This window comes from Peromyscus maniculatus, chromosome 14 (assembly GCF_049852395.1).
Source record: "Peromyscus maniculatus bairdii isolate BWxNUB_F1_BW_parent chromosome 14, HU_Pman_BW_mat_3.1, whole genome shotgun sequence".
NCBI classification, from domain to species: domain Eukaryota; kingdom Metazoa; phylum Chordata; class Mammalia; order Rodentia; family Cricetidae; genus Peromyscus; species Peromyscus maniculatus.
In genome coordinates this window covers 62,918,015-62,934,615 of record NC_134865.1, presented here as the reverse complement: position 1 = coordinate 62,934,615, position 16,601 = coordinate 62,918,015, and the positions used below count along the sequence as shown (strand labels likewise).

The following is a 16,601-nucleotide window of genomic DNA, read 5'->3' as shown; positions in this document are numbered from 1 at the left end:
CCCTCAGAAAGGGAACGAGCATGTCCCAGATTCACCTTGCCAGCAGATAGGACTGGAATTATGGGGTGATGCAGAACCCTAGTATAGTGGAAACTCCTTGAAATCTATAAGAATGACCCTAAGGAAGTCTCCTAGTAATGGGGGGACACAGAGCCTGGGCTGGCCATTTTCTATAACCAGGCAAGGCTCTTAGCAGTGGGATTGGTACATCAACCCAACCACAAAACCTTTGACCTACAATCCGTCTTGCCTGCAAGATGTGCTGAGGCAATGGTGGCACAGAACTTGTGGGAGTGGCCATCCCATGATTGGTCCAACTTGTGGCACATGCCATGAGAGGGACACAGCCTAGATGGCCAGGAACCAGGAGCAGAACAGCTCAGAGACCCAGGATAGAACCAAACAAAACTGGAAAAAAAAAGTCAATGAAATGATTTCTAATGATATTCTTCTGTACTCATAGATCACAATTGTGATCAGAGGGGAGTCATCTAGCAAGGGATGGGAGTGGATGCAGAGACCCACAGCCAAACACTAGATGGAGCTAGAGCAACCCAAAGAATGGGGGTGGGCATTGTAGGACCCAGAGGGATCAAGAACACCAGGAGAACCAAGCCCGTAGAATCAACTAAGCAGGGCTAATAGGGGCCCACAGAAACTGAAGCAACAAACTTGGATCCTGTGTGGGTCTGACCTCGGTCCTCTGCATATACCTTATGATTGTATAGCTTGATGCTCTTGTGGGGCTCCTAACAGTGCAAGCTTAGGGAGTAGGGTGTCTCTGACTCTTTTGCCTGCTCTTGTCTTGGGACCCTCTTCCTCTTGCTGTGTTAACACATCCAGCTCTGACATGAGGGTTGTGCCCAGTTTGATATTAGCTTGTTATGCCTTGTTTGGTTGATCTTCTGTGAAGTCTGCTCCTCCTCTTCCTCTTCTTTTTGAAGGGAAACAGGAGTTCATCGGGGGGAGAGTCTGGGAGGACTGTATGGAGGGCAAACTGCCACCAGGATGTAATGTATGAAAGAAGAATAAAAGTTAAGAAAGAAAAGAACATTATTAATACATTTAGATCTTCTGACTTGAGTTATGGTAAAGCTAGAAGTATAACCTCCTTGACAGGATGTGAATATATCCCAGTATCCTATGTCATTGACAAAAAAGACATAGGATGTAGTTCTGACAACCTACACACACTTCCCAGTGGCTTCTCTGCTTCCTCTTTCCACTCCTAACTCTTCCTCTTCTTCCTTCAGATACCACCTAATTTCTTCTCTGAAAACAGGTATTTGTGTTTCATTTACGGCTCAATAAAGCGTCCTGAGTCTTTGATGTCTCTAGCCCAGCTTGCTCTCATGTGCCTCACCTTCCTTGTGTATATTGTTTGCTTTTGTGCTCTCCTCATGCCTCATGAAGGGTCTTTTCACTGCTCTCTATTTGCAATGGTGTTCTCCCATCTACAGCAGGAAAGTTCTGCTCTATTCGGAAATCTGCTTCAGTGGCCTGAATCTCATCCGAGGCTGGGCTTCTATCTTCCAGAGTTTCTGTAGCTGTTTGTTGGGTTCTTTTAGCATAATACAGTTAGGCAGCCTTGGGTATTTGTTGGTCTCCAGGCAGATAGCCATCACATCGCAGCCATCTTTCTGTCTCCCAGTGGGGCCTAGTTTCAGGTTTTCTACAGAGATTAATTTGCTCAGTGGATGCTGGATTAAAAATGCTTGAAAAGCTGGAAGTCATGGAATTTGTTCCTGTCATGCTCTGGAATCAATGTAGTTTGAATTTTACCGTGGAGCACAAAAAGATGATTTTCTCCCCTTTTGTTTAGGAAGTGCTTTGGAATTGTTTATAGTGAGATGACCAAAAGCCTGGAGAAGTTATGTGTGTGAAAAACATCATATTGTACAATCATTCTTGATTTTCAGAATCCTTTTGACTTTTTTAAAATGTGAAATCCTAAGATCTTAGCAGGGTGTCATGCTGTTCTGTAATGTGGTGCAGTAGGATCTTGGAGAACCAGAGACTCTAAGGACCCAGCACTTTCCTACTTTAAACCAGATCAGTTATCCTGAGGGAACAGTCCTCACCTCATGTTATTTTCTTAACGCCACTCTACTTACTTACCTGTTTATATTTAGTAAAATGAGTTGATAGCAAAGGTCCTCACAGATTGCCCATCTTGAATGATCCGCAGGATAGCTTTTGGCTGTCAGTGCTGTAATGTTAGGTTTTTGTTGAAGGACCATCCTATCTTGTTTTGGCAAAGTTCAATGGTCACTTTCCTGTGGGTCCTGCATGTCCAGTTTATACAACATATTGTCAAGCAGTCCAGGCAATAGTAGCTTCTTCTTCTTCTTTTTTTTTTTCATTTTTAAAAGTTGTTTTAATTTTAAGGGAAATAATGAAAGATTCGTTAACAGCGGTGGGAACAAAGTAAACATTGGCTAATGACTGGTGGGCAGACAATAGTCAAATAGTAGGTGTACAGAAAGCAACAGCTACTTGTGCACAGCAGGAAGAGAAGGAAAGAGAGTAAGGAAAACACACTTGCAGCCACAGCCGAGCTCCTAACCCTTCCAAGGAGCTCATCTACCACAGGACCAGGAATATGCAGGCCTAATGGAAGTGGAGAAACATTCCACCAGGTCGGGAGACAGCTGGGGTTGCCAGATACCACACGGGGGGGGGGGGGGGGACACAGTGCAGTGAAATGACTTAACTGGCTGTCCTGTCTTATGTCAGTTGCAAGCTAGCACAGCCAGGGATTCCAAGAACTCTTTAGTGGGGAGAGCATGGTATGAGGATGCAGCTGACTGGTTTTGAGGACAGGGAAGTGAGCATCAAGGGATCTTTCGTGAACCACTGTACATTGAATGAGAAAGAGAAACAGCACCCAGAAAGGAAGCACCGGTGCATGTCTCTGCTTAACAGCTGCCACTGAAGTGTAGGGCAAAGGAGGAACGAGTCCCAAAACCAGGCAGAGAAATGCAGGTTTGGGGGCTGGAGAGATGGCTCAGTGGTTAAGAGCCCCGGCTGCTCTTCCACAGGTCCTGAGTTCAATTCCCAGCAACCACATGGTGGCTCACAACCATCTCTAATGTAAACTGGTGACCTCTTCTGTCATGCAGTCATTCATTCAAATAGATCACTCGTATACATAAATAAGTACATCTTAAAAAAAAAAAAGAAATTAGGTTTTGGGATTCTCCAGTCACCACTTAAGCCAATTGCTAGGCACTAACTAGGTATTGAAAAACTATGTTTTCGTTAGAAGGCAATTACCCCGATGATTCAAGTATGAATATGAATCTTTTTAAACGTAACAACAGATGAAAAGTGTGGGGAGGGGGATCATTTCTTCTTTAACTCCTCCCTCCAGTTTCTGAAACAATATTAGGAAGTTTGAACCCACAAAAGGCCACTTCTACAACTGAGAAGAGTAAAATTTGGTCTGAGTAAAGCAGCTTGCCTACAGCGCCACCATCAGTAAGTGGCCAGGCTAGACAATTTTCCAACACACAAGCCTCACCTAAAAAGCATTTCTGCTGTCTGGAGTAACTGAAAAATTGCTGAAGAACTTAGATTTATTCTGTATGACTCTGAACAATGAAAGAACAGACAGGCTATTTCGGCTCATTCCAAGAGGTAAGCGTTCAAGTAATAAACGTGCAAGTGCTAAGGGAGAGAGAGAACCATACAAGTGAAAGAGTAAGCGCGCGACACAACCTCGAACTGGCAGCTGCTTCGCTAATAAGATAGAGCGTCAGTAGCATTGTCTCCGGTACAGAATTGCTTCGGCTCGAAGTAGTTGGGCCACCAGGAAGCCCCGTAGGTGTTTTCTGTACCTCTAGGTCAAGCTAGAAAGACCACTAACGTGTGACAACACCCAGACTCTTCTAGATCATGTCCGAAAGGCAACGCTCTCAGCTGAGAACACTACAAATCCCCCAAGGGTAGCTTCTTGCTAGCCTTGCCACATTGAATGAAAACTCCATAAGGAGTTTCTTTGACGCCCATCATCTCTGAAGTAAATTGGTGCTGCTAGCAGCAGATGTGTCTCATTGTTATGAAAAGCTGTAAGTTAACAAAACATTTTAAATGCCATATTCCATAGGTCTTTGAAAAGTTTGAAGACCATCTATCTATCTAAAATATATCTCTATATGATCTGGAAAGCAAACCTAACATGTCTATAATTTTGATTGTTATAATGTTATAACCACTAGCCTATGTTTCCTCATGTAGTTTATAATAATAGCTTTCAGAAACTAGAACTTCACCCTACATTTCCAATTGAATTTCATAGGCAGAATACCTCAAATAAAAGTAGAAACATACATACAGTATTTTGTGTCTTTGGACTTCATGTAATTTACTACATTTTTTTTTTTTTTTGGTGAGGCTAATTCTTGGCAGCATTGCCTATGGTTAGTCTGTACAAATCACCCCATTACCCTCTAGTCACTATTCTCATACCTTTTCAGAATATTAGGTTGATACCCGTTAGTCATTTTCTAGAGCCTTCTACAAGAGCCCGAAGCTGAAGGATACATTTTTGCCATTGTTGGCTCCATGATATTAGTAAAGCTGTATCACCTTTAATGCTTTACTACCAAAATAGGAACAAGAAATGCTTTTATACCTCTTGGTTATCATGAGCACATGACTTTGCAAACCCTCAAATGAAAAGCAGATCTAAAAAATAGAAAGCATCAAACAGATAAAGTCTTAGAGAAATTAAAAAAACTTGCATCTTTAAAAATAGGCTCTGTGTAGAGGAAAAATCTCTAACATAGAATTGGGCAAGTTCCGTGGTGTGGATGTCTAACTCCTCACTGACTTCAAATGAGGCATGACTGGGCAGAGGTGGGGCGGAAGGGAGAAGAGTATGGCTGTCTCCTGAGGTCTTTGGAGCAGGCTCTTGGCGTCACTGACCTTCAGGAGAAGTTTCCTATTCACCTGTGCTTTTTATAGGACATAAAGTAAAGTAAAAAGCAGTCTACTGAAACTTAAAATTGTAATTGAGCAATTTTCCTGATGAGAGACTTTATTTTGTAAATTTATTTTGGGACCATGAATACAGGATTCCTCATAAAAAAATCAATTCCTTTGTTAATTCAAAATGGCATCAGGTCTTAGCTAAATTTTGTGGAGGAAATAAAATATAGATTTTGTTTAAAAACTCCCAAAACTTCTTTCAGGAAGTTGTTTCCAATGATTATATTTCTACATACCCAATTATTCATGGGTATAAGACATAATGAAGGAGGCAGGGCTGCCATGTAGCTCAGGTAGAGTGTTTGCCTAGCATACATATGTATTCCATGCATCCCAGTGCCAACCACAAAGGAAAAGAAAGCAAGTACATGTTAGGTGTTAAAACATATATTTAAAACAGGTTATATGAAATTGCTTGTCAACTGCTAGTGTCTTGTAGGTGTTTCACATTACTACTGACACTTGTGTTCAGGTGCTTTTAAAACCTTATCGCAGCATTCCTGTTGAGAATGCAGATATTAGGAAGAAGTCCTGGGTTCAGGTCCTCTCTCTGCTTCAAAGTACAGTATACCTGCATAAGTTTCTAGTTTCTAACAGCTTGAGTTTGAAAATAGGAGTCAATATCAAGTAATAGCACCTTCCTGCTCATGGTGTTGAGAAGATAAAGGAGATAAAACTGTTGCTGATACTTGAAGTCATGTATGATGATACCTCCTGCAAAATCTTTTTGTTAAGGATTCTTTTGGCTTTCCTTGGTCTCCCTACAAACCTTCCATAATACCTCTCCCCACTCTCCATCAAATCATAGCCTTTTTTTCACTAATTGTTATTGCATGCATATATGCATTTGTATATACATATATATTCCATATAAATTTTAAGATGATGTGTGTGTGTGCACATGCATGCACTTGTGTGCTACTTGTAGGGCCCTAATATGTATCTTTTAAAAGTTGAGTTTGATGACCACCCAGAGTGAGCCAAACAAGGATGACACCAAATGAACATGTCAGCTGGGATGGGGAAAAGGCCCAAAGCCTCAAGTCTGTGCAGTGAACTACAGGAAATGGAGTAAAACTTGGGGCAGGAATGATGGTCCTCCCCAGAGAAGAGCATACCAATTACTTGACCAGTGAGAACACACACACACACACACACACACACACACACACACACACACACACACACACACGTAACATTGTATGGACTCAACAGGTTAGATTTAGGAATATATATGTATATACAAATGCATATATGCTATATGCATGCAATAACAATTAATGAAAAAAGTCCATGATTTGATGGAGAGTGGGAAGAGGTATTATGGGAGGTTTGGAGGGAGGAACAGGAAGGTAGAAACACAGTTAAATTATACTCTTAAAAATAAATGAGTAAAAAAACTGTTGAGTTTGGTTATACCCAAATACAGGTAGATCAGAAGGGACTTTATTATACTACTGGTGATGGACAGCTCATTCATACGATTGTCCTATGTCCCATGAGAGTAGTATTAATGTTTCGTTGTTTGAGAAGTGTGTGAGTCTTTCCTAATATCCAGGAAGGAAAGAGAAAGAAGAAAGTTAAGCCTTTTGTAGATGAGGAGACTGAGCAGTCAAAAGCTTCATCTTGAAGTGTCCCTTTGGGGATCTTCTGTAATAATGCCATCTTCGCTCAGCAGTTAGCCCCAAATACCCAGGAAGTACTTCTCTTTCATTGATGTCAAATTGACTGTTTCCTCAGCCTTTCTTATAGTTCGTATCTGTCATCTTCAGCACCTTATTGCGGTACCTGTCACTTAGCAAGTGTTTGAGATGTTCCGAACCCATGAATGTTTGCTTTGTGGTCTGTTTCTGTGTGTGAACAAGAGCACTGAACTCTTGTAGCAGTGTCCTGGTGCCAGTTGTGGATTATGGTGTCATTCAGCTGTAGCCACTCAGCTCGCTCTTTTCTCCCCGTCTTTCCTTCAGGCGGAGAGCCTGGAAGACAAGAATATGGCTAAAGCCCACCGCTGTCAGCTGGAGAAGCTGACCTCCCAGTGCGAGAAACTGACGGAGGAGTTAGCCCAGAATGAAAACGAGAACAGGAAACTGAAGCAGAAGTACCAGTGTCTGAAGGAGGAACTAGAGGAAAAGGTAAACTTGGGACTTAATCCCCATTTAAAGGATTCATCTCTCAAAATGGACTTCATTGATGCTACTTAACAAAGAATATTCTGAGTCTTTATTGGTGCCAGAAAAAAAGATAGTTTATTAGAATGCTCTGATTTTTTTGTTATTTCCACCGACCAGTCACACTTGGGGACATTTGTTTTCAATTTCATACTAGGCTTTCAGGTAGGAGTTCAGAGGCAAGGTTAGTTTGGAATTTGCAATTAAGTTTGTTTACATTTAGGGACTGAGTCTGCCTTCCTATGTGTCCTCCCTCTGCCCTCTACTTCCCCCTCCTTGTCTCCTCTCCCTCCCCAATCCCCTCCTCCACCCCAGCCTCCTGAGTGCTCCTATTTCAGGTATGTATGGTTACCTGCTGTGCTCTACTGTTATGGCCTGATTTGTTTGGTTCTCTCTAATACTCTGCATACTTAATGTATCTGTTACCAGTGTGTTGTTGCTGTGGATATGATGCCACATGTTCCACAATGAAAATATAGTGTGACATGTTTTTTATTTATTTATTTTATTTTAGTTTTCAAGACAGGGCTTCTTTGTGTAGCTTTGAAGTCTGTTCTGGAACTCGCTCTTTAGACCAAAGCTGGCCTCGAACTCACAGAGATCCACCTACCTCTGTCTCCCAAGTGCTGGGATTAAAGGTGTGCACCACCACTGCCTGGCTAAAGTGTTTTGTTTTGGTTTTTTTTTTTTGGTGACATGCTTTACATTTCCTCATCTACATTTAAGAAATAGTATCAAAGGGATAGAGATATGGCTCAGTGGTTAAGTGCGTTTGCTGCTCTGCCAGAGGACCCCAGTTTGGTTCCCAGCACTGACATCAGGCTGCTCACAAACTGCCTGTAACTCCAGCTCCAGGAGGTCCAACCCTTTCTGACCTCCACAGGCATCCACCCATATTACACCTTGGTTGTCTTTTCATGTCTCAGATGAGGCACAGAGGTCTGATACATAGTAGGTAACTGCTCGGCATGTGTATGTGCATATACTCATATAGCAAGGCCAGATAGGAAAACAACAGTAACAGAATAAGATAAAGCAAGCAAACAAACAAACCTGCTGTTAGTGAAGGAAAGGCTAAGGACTAGTAGCCTTTCAGTTACTATTAACGCGGCACAGCGACTTGGCTAATGTGACTTCATGAAGTGAAACAGATAACAGGATTTCCCTTGGCAATGTTGTAACCAAAAGGTAAGCCTTTACTTAACAGGGTATACTTGCTTGTCCATCTTTAAGAGTAACATAAACATGTGGCAATCTTCTTTCACTCACACACACACACACACATACACACACACACACACACACACACACACACACACACACGCACATACGCACATACACTGTCACACACGTACATATATATTTTCACACCTTTTAAAATATCATTTTGTTTGTGTCCTTTCTTTTGGCTGTATTTATTATCCAAAGGTATGGTAAGAAATGCTAAGACTGCATTAAAGTTTGTATAAAGCATTAGCAACAGTGATAGCATTGATTGGGATTGCTGTGACTCTGTGTGCACCAAGTAACTACCTTCCACATTTCTTACTAATATATTTAGTGGTGATATGTTTTATTGAAATGTATTTTCTCTAACATCTGATACTTTGTCAAGTGTTATTTTTCCGTTTTCTATGACAGGGAACAAGTATTGTATAACTCACAGAACATTTATACATGCATTTCAGACTTTTATTAAGCCTATTATCAGAGAAAATGCTCTTTTGAAATGTTACAGAATTAATTTTCTTCTATGCATACTGTCATTAAAGTTTATTATTCCTTTTGCTTCAGTTTTATAGGAAAATTCTTTATTTTTTCCATTGTTCTAAAATGATCTTATTGATGTTAACCTGTTGATTGTTCTGGCATTTATTTCAAAATTCATAATCGTGTTCATTATACCTGAGACATATTTGTATTGGTTTCACTAGTATATGGAGATCTACCAGAATTAGTGGGTAATTCTATCAGCTTTGCTCAGCAAATAAGCATAATGTTTCTCCATTGATAGTTTAAATGTCGGAAGTACATGGTACTGTGTCCGGTCTAATTTTAAAAAATCATAATCTAATAGGTAGAGGTTTATGAATGATGCTGTTACTCCTTCAAGAGGTTTCAAAGTGATTGTGTGGATTGGGTAGCTTGTGTACTTGGATGGATTTTAATGTTGAACATGCTTGTACAATATTTTAGAAATAATTGGGTGCTTAAAATTATGACAATATTTAATAGATTATTATATTTATACTATACACATTGCTGGCACCAAAAGGTGATGGCAAGAGTTTCCACCTAAAACCTGAGAGAACTTATTAAAACGGAGTTAAGAACAGCTTCCTAGTTCGTATGTCTCATGGGGACCATGGTACAGAGATGCCGTTGTACGGAGACACTCTAGTATTTGAGCTTGAGCACAATGGTGGATTCTTGCCACAGTACACAGAGCTGTCTCCAAGCCATGCAGTGCACTGCATGGTGGATTTAGCTTTTACTAATACAGACACACACACACACATAAAAGAGATTTCTGGGCTACACGTTGCTCAATGGAAGCATTGACCCACTGCTTCTCATAGTCAGCGGTGAGCATGGCTCCCAGAGCTGGTGGTAAATGTATGTCTGCCATATTGGGAAGCTGAGGGTGGTGGAGTTAGCAACCACAGCTGCATCTTTCATCCTAGTCACACAGCTGAACAGTTTAAAATTTCTCCTGGCCAAAAAAAGATTATAGGTACACAATAAGACAGATTCAGATGGAATAAACCTCTAAATGGTTTACAATGTATGTAAAAGGTACATAGGCTTGCGAGAGAAGACAAATGATATAGTCATAAAAATAAAATAAAGTCTTAAAAAATAAAATAATATATAAAAAAGCCACATAAAGATGGAAATTATACAGAAAGTCTAGATTATATACATTACATTTTCTTCATTTTTTTTGTCTGTTAATGAGATAACTGCAAAAAGACCTTTGATTGTATAAAGGCTGCTAAGTTAAACCAATATATATATTTTAAAGGTATCTTGACTTCAAAATTTGTATCTAAGGATATGTTGCTTTGGAAAGTATGCTCTGCTTTTGTTTCTATAGGAAGCAAGAGGCTGTGGATTTGTTCCAGGTTCAGGTGGATCAGATTTGATCAAGCGAGACTTCTTGAATCTTGATAGATGGTATCTATCAATAAAGGTTATAGCTGGTCTTCCCAGGACTTGACCATTATCTCAAATTTTCTCAGGATTCCCCTAAGATTACCTGTGCCCCCAATCAGCAGGAAGTAGTATGAATTGTTTATAAATGTTTATTTTTATTTAAAGGGGATTGATTATGAATGCAATCTCTTTCTAAAGAAAAGGGGATATAGACATGATAGAATAAAAGGGTAGATTATTAAATCCACTTTTAAAAATAACAACTTATTTGAAATATTTTACATTGCTGTGGATTTTAGTTAATTGGTACAAATTTAAAGTTAATTTTGTTATACTGTATATATATTTCTACTTTTGTTTAAGGTATTTTGTTTTTGCAACTCATTTTAAATTGTAATATATAATTAGGAAATACAGATAATAATTAGTCATCTATGATAATTAAACTTATAGTCATATTAATTAAGTTTACTAGGTATACATTGATATATTTCAATTAGATAGGTAATCTTCAAACACTTTAAAGACCTACAGAATATGGCATTTAAAATGTTTTAAAAATTTAGACTTTTCTGGACAATGAGATGTGTCTGCTCCTGGCAGCACTGATTAATTATAAAGAGGAAGATGGGCATTGAAGACACTTCATATGGAGTTTATTTTCTTCTTGGCAAAACTGGCCATGTGGGCAAGAATCTGCTCTTGCCTGGACTGCTTAACAATATCTTGTATAAACTGGATGTATAAGACCCATGGGAAAATGACCACCGAACTTTGCCAAAACAAGGTGAGATAGTCCTTCAGGTTTCTGCTTCACGGGAGATATTGCCAGACATTCTGCAGGACACAGAAGAAAGTGACTGATAAACTTTGCCAATAGGTGAGACAATCCTTCAAATTTCCTGCTTTACTGAATATCTGCCAGGGATTTTAGGCCTGTAGGCTGAAGATGGATGCCCCAATGTTGCAGAGGAACTTTGGGTAGTTGTCTAGGCAGCCAGCTGTTTCTCACATTTCTAGAAATTTGCAAGTTGCTTATAATGCACTTCCTGTTTACTCAGGTAATATTATATATATATTCTTATGAGGTCTTTAATGGAATTGAAGACTAGATAGTTCTAATTATAGTTTTCCTTAATCATGATAAAATGTAAATTAGATATAAAACTTTAGACTCACAAAAATAGGATAGATAGAATATTTTCTTTAATTTTGCCAAATACAAATAGACTACATATTATAACTGTAATTCTTGCTTGATAACTGTTTTGTTATATATAATTATATATTAAAGTTAAAACCTTCCTTTTTGATTAGACAGAAAAGGACAAATGCTGTGGGATGTCTTTTTTTTTTTTTTTTTTTTTTTAAAGATTTATTTATTATGTATACAGTGTTCTGCCTGCATTCCAGAAGAGGGCACCAGATCTCATTACAAATGATTGTGAACCACCATGTGGTTGCTGGGAATTGAACTCAGGACCTTTGGAAGAACAGCCAGTGCTCTTAACCACTGAGCCATCTCTCCAGCCTGGGATGTCTTTCTTTATGACATATGTGTGCTATGAATATATGTGCCTCTCATTGGTTGATAATAAAGCTGTTTGGCCAATGGCGAGGCAGAATAAGAATAGGCAGTATATTCAAACTGGAGATGGAGAGGAAGAAGGGTGGAGTCAGGGGACACTGTGAGCCACTGCCAGGAGAGGCAAGATGTGAGAGAACAGCTAACTCCATGAAGCCACATGGCAATGCAGAGACTAATAGAAATGGGCTGAGTTAAGTTGTAAGAGCTAGCTAGTAAGAAGCCGGAGCCTTTAGGCCATACAGTTTATAATTAATATAAGCCTCAGCAGCTGCGGGACTGGGTGGGACCTAGGAAAACCTCCAACTGCACATTGCCTTTTCCCTTAGTTTGTACATTGTGGCCATATTGTCAAATAACATACCCAATAGTTGATACAGATACATGTATAGCCAATGAGAAAAAAAGTGAAAAAAATTAAAGAAATGTTCATTGTTATTTTTCTAATTTCAACACAAACATCAGAAGGACACTTATTTTCATTGTTAGCAATTTTCTTTACTGATTCCTTGTATTTCAGCATACAAGAAGATGGGAAATTATATGGGTGGAAAGTACATCTTCTTGAATATTCTAACGAAAGTTATTACATATGTTTCTTCCTCCTAGCTACACGTAACTGGAGGAAGCTAGAGATACATAGCACCTTCATTTTATGTTTCTCCTTTAATCGTTGTACCCATATGCACCACTGACAGGAGTTGCTGCCACATGCATACCTTTAATTGATTAGCTTCCACAACGTTGAAATTCTTCAGGTTTGTCCAAGTTTTTATATGCCATAAAGTCTCTGTGCTAGCATTGCTGTGCTTATTAGGTAACAGTGGACCAGAGGCAAAGGTGTATTGCCTAAAATATTATAGGACTCAGCCTGAACTAAATCAGCTTACCCAGTGTCTGCCTCTGTCCTTTGGAAGTAGGAGGTACAGTGAGCAATCCTGTCCTTGCCATTCTATGAGACTTGGTACTTTCTCTGTTCTTCCGGCAGATGTTATGGTTTATCCGAGATGCTCAGCTATTACTTGCTTATTTCAGTAGCTGTCCTGAGCTGTCTGTACAGGACCTTGTTTTCTGCTATTAGTTCTTTAAAGGGATGAGATTAACTTCAATGAAACTGTCAGTAAATACTTGAAGATCACAGACTGTGAGCTATTGAAGGAATAGGGGAACATAGGAACTTAAATGCTGCTGTATCCCAATTCATGGAGGTGTGTTTTTGTTCCTGTGAAATGCTTTATTTAAATAATTTGTTAAGTGAGACCTGGCTATATTGAACAAAGCACTGGAGGTAATTTTCTTATACAAATGAGACCTGCCAAATGATAATTACCATTTATATTTGTGCATGTTTTCAATGTTGGACTCTAAAACTGAGGAAATGTAATGACTTGCCTGGTACTGAGATAGAAGCAGGGGGGGATAGAGCAGGACACAGATTCTCTGCATTTTCTTCTTTATTTAGTGTCACTAAAATGAATCAGGTTTGTGTCCTTTTGTTGAATTGGTAGCATTGAATCTAGTTCATGGCTACTACTTTCAGCTTTTTTTCTTGTACTTTGATATGTTTTTGAATGGAAATAATTATTGATTTTTGTTAGAAAACCCTAATGAAAACCTGAAATTTTCTATATAATGTATCTGTGAAAGCCAGGAGTGAATGAGTACATAGGTCTCTGTGCTTTGGAGATGTAAAGAGGGTAGATGTGAGTACTCTCAACAATAGAGATGATAGGCACTGAGGTAATGCAGTTCTCAGTTCGATTTAATCAGTCCTCAATGTGTGTACATGTCTTTAAATGTGTTATACACAATAAAAACATTCAATGTTATCTGTCAGTTAAAAAACCATCATTTGTTTCTATTTTGACATCTGCTTACAATTGCTGTTTTTTTGATTTTGACAAAAATATATGAGTGCAAGATGTGTGCTCTTTACAGTATTCACTACTTTGCAAAACCACACTGTCTTGCTTTTGACTTGGCTGTTTGATGGCAGCAGGAAGAAGCTCCTGATGTCAAAGTTTTCTAGAAGAATGAGGATAAAGGAAATTATATGCGCTATTGACTGCTTGCATTTACTATCTCATGCTTTGGGCTACTTTCAGCATAATGTTTTCTTTCTTTGATATTTAAGTATTTTTTAAACTTTATATTTTCTAAGTTCTCTAAGTAGGAAAAAAGCTACAGTCACCACATAACTGGATGACATCTTAAGTCAGATAATTCAGGGGTTATCAACCTGTGGGTCCTGACCCCTTTGGGGGTCACATAATCAGATATCCTGCATATCAGATAATTATATTACAAGTCATAACAGTAGCAGAATTACAGTTATGAAGTAGCAATGAAATAATTTAATGGTTGGGGTCACCACACCATGAGGAACTGTATTAAAGGGTAGCAGCATTAGGTAGACTGAGAACCACTGTTCTAAATAGTAAATATTTAAGGAGTTTTGTTGATTACCATCTTTTTCAAAACAAGTTAAAATGACAATGCAAAATTAAAAGAGAAATAAAGTATTTCCCCTTGGTCACTAATTGAATAATTTGTTATTTGTTATTTGAATATTTTGCTTTTATTTGGATTATTTGTTATTAAGATCAAAGTAGCCTTTGACTTTGACAGAGAATTAACTAACCCAACACATGGGTGTCAAAATATGCCAGTTATTGAGAAAAAAAATCAGGATGCAAAAATGAAGTGAGAATACACTCTGAAGGCCAAGGATGCATTTATTCATGCAGCCATGGCTGAGAATTGGGCAAGAAATCGGACTGCATAGAAGCACACCCTTGATGTCTGATCTAGAACATAGGTGTGCTGGAGTTGTTCCCAGACTGCTTCATTGAAAGGACCTTCTGTACCAACAGAGATGTGTGTGTGTGTGTGTGTGTGTGTGTGTGTGTGTGTGTGTACACACTTGAGTAGGTGCATGTATCTGTGTAGCTGAGATACGGGGTATCCTTTTCAATTGCTCTTCCGCACCCTAACCCCCTTTTTTTGAACGGGGTCTTTCCTTGACTGACATAGAGCCCCTTGATTCAGCTAGACTGGCTGGTCAGTAAGCCCTTGGTGTCTTGTGTTTTCTTGCGATTTTGAGACTGGCTCACTTCTGTAGTTCTGGAACTTGCTATGTAGGCTATGCTGGCTGGACTAGAACTCCCAAAACTCCATCTGGCCCTGTCTTTCAAGTGCTGGGATTAAAGGTCTGTGCCACCATGCCTGGCCCAGGAATCTTCTTGTCTCTATCTTCCCTTGCTGGGGTTACAGGTGTGTGCTGCTGCACCTAGGTTCTATAAATGTGCGCTGGCTGGCTGAGCTTAGGTCCTTGTCCTTGGACAGCAAGCATTTTACCCATCCAGCCACCACTTCAACCCCACAGAGGCTGATTTTAAATGCATTGAAATAGTAAAGTCCAAGTTTGCCAGTTGTATTAGCTCTTGATTTGGTGGAGAGGCCTGCCACTTCTTAACTCAATTCCTGGTTGATAGTTACAGGCCTGGAGAGACAAGCAAACATGTTGTGCGCTTTCTATGAAAATCCTGTTCAATTTGTCTGTTTTTCTTTACTTCCACAATTGCATATGACTCCCACGATAAATATCAGTCTAAGTAATGCTGAGTATGATTGGGTATGGTGTGAAAACCAAGGCCATATGACAATTTCATATCACACCTGTTTCGGTGATTGCTTTGAAGTTAATTAGGCCTTGCTGGCCCTTATTGACCTTAAAAGGGAACATAAAATGGCTGCCCGTGTTTGTTTTTATTGACTTTCTCTTTTATTGCTGTTTAAAGTGCTTATTGACTCAATTCATTTTCTCATTTGGTGATGACCGAGCAGTGTTCTGTAGATTTTAGATAAAAACCAATAGGAGGTATTTTTTTGCTGTAGATATTAGCTCTGTGATTTGGTGATTTACTTTCACACTTCCTTACATTCTCTTTCATGAGTAGTACTGCTTTAAGGGAGAAAGGGGAGGAAGAAACCCTGACAGTTTTAAGAGCCATGTCTAAACATACAAATATGTTCTTTGAGATACCATGTCATTTTTCTCTGAAAATTAACCAACACATCCCCGATGTGTAATTAAGAACCCTGTTTGTTTGTGTTCTTGTTTATATTTTGTTTTATAAGTAGAAATGCATCAGAAGTAGCTGACTTTTAAATATCAAATGTTATTTATGTTTCTAGGCATTTAGCTTAAGAGACATACGTAATAATCACAGAATGATCCTAATAGTGAATGCAAAATGCCCCCTAGAAAGTATTATTTTCTCTAACTGTGAATATTAATTTCTAGGAATATAGCCAATGCATACCCCACCATCTTTTGATTATGCTGGTAATGATCTTTATATTACTCAATCCTTTCTTAGAAGAGGGTGCTAAAAGGCCTGAGCCAAGAATAATTTTCCTTAAATGGGGGTTGAAAGTTGAAATTTAAATTTTTGCTTTTTTGTTTGTCTTATGCATAACGGCTGAAGCCTGCTGCAGCCAACCCTGTGGATAGGAAGCCATTCCCACCTGGATTTTAAAATGTATGAGGTCAGAGCCCATGTTCTAATCCACGTCTGTCCTGTTAGCTCTGCTGTCTTATTCAGCATCTCAGGCTAACTCTTCCTGCATCCTTCGGAGGAAATGATGCAAAGTATGTCTATAAAAGAGAAGGAACAGTGTGCTTGTAACCTGCAGAG

General features: G+C 39.1%; 1 protein-coding gene across 14 annotated transcripts in view; it reads left to right on the top strand.

Moving 5' to 3' along the window:
- Positions 1 to 16,601, top strand: part of Cep128 (centrosomal protein 128) — a 355,586-nt gene that overhangs the window by 125,010 nt on the left and 213,975 nt on the right. For all 14 annotated transcript variants that reach the window (XR_013044433.1, XR_013044434.1, XR_013044435.1 and 11 more), the window contains one exon: positions 6,960 to 7,124. Coding sequence is in view for 10 of the 14 variants with exons in the window: in XM_016005823.3 (XP_015861309.1) it covers positions 6,960 to 7,124 (165 nt within the window). In the remaining 4 variants the exon portion in view is untranslated. The remainder of the gene's footprint in view (positions 1 to 6,959; positions 7,125 to 16,601) is intronic.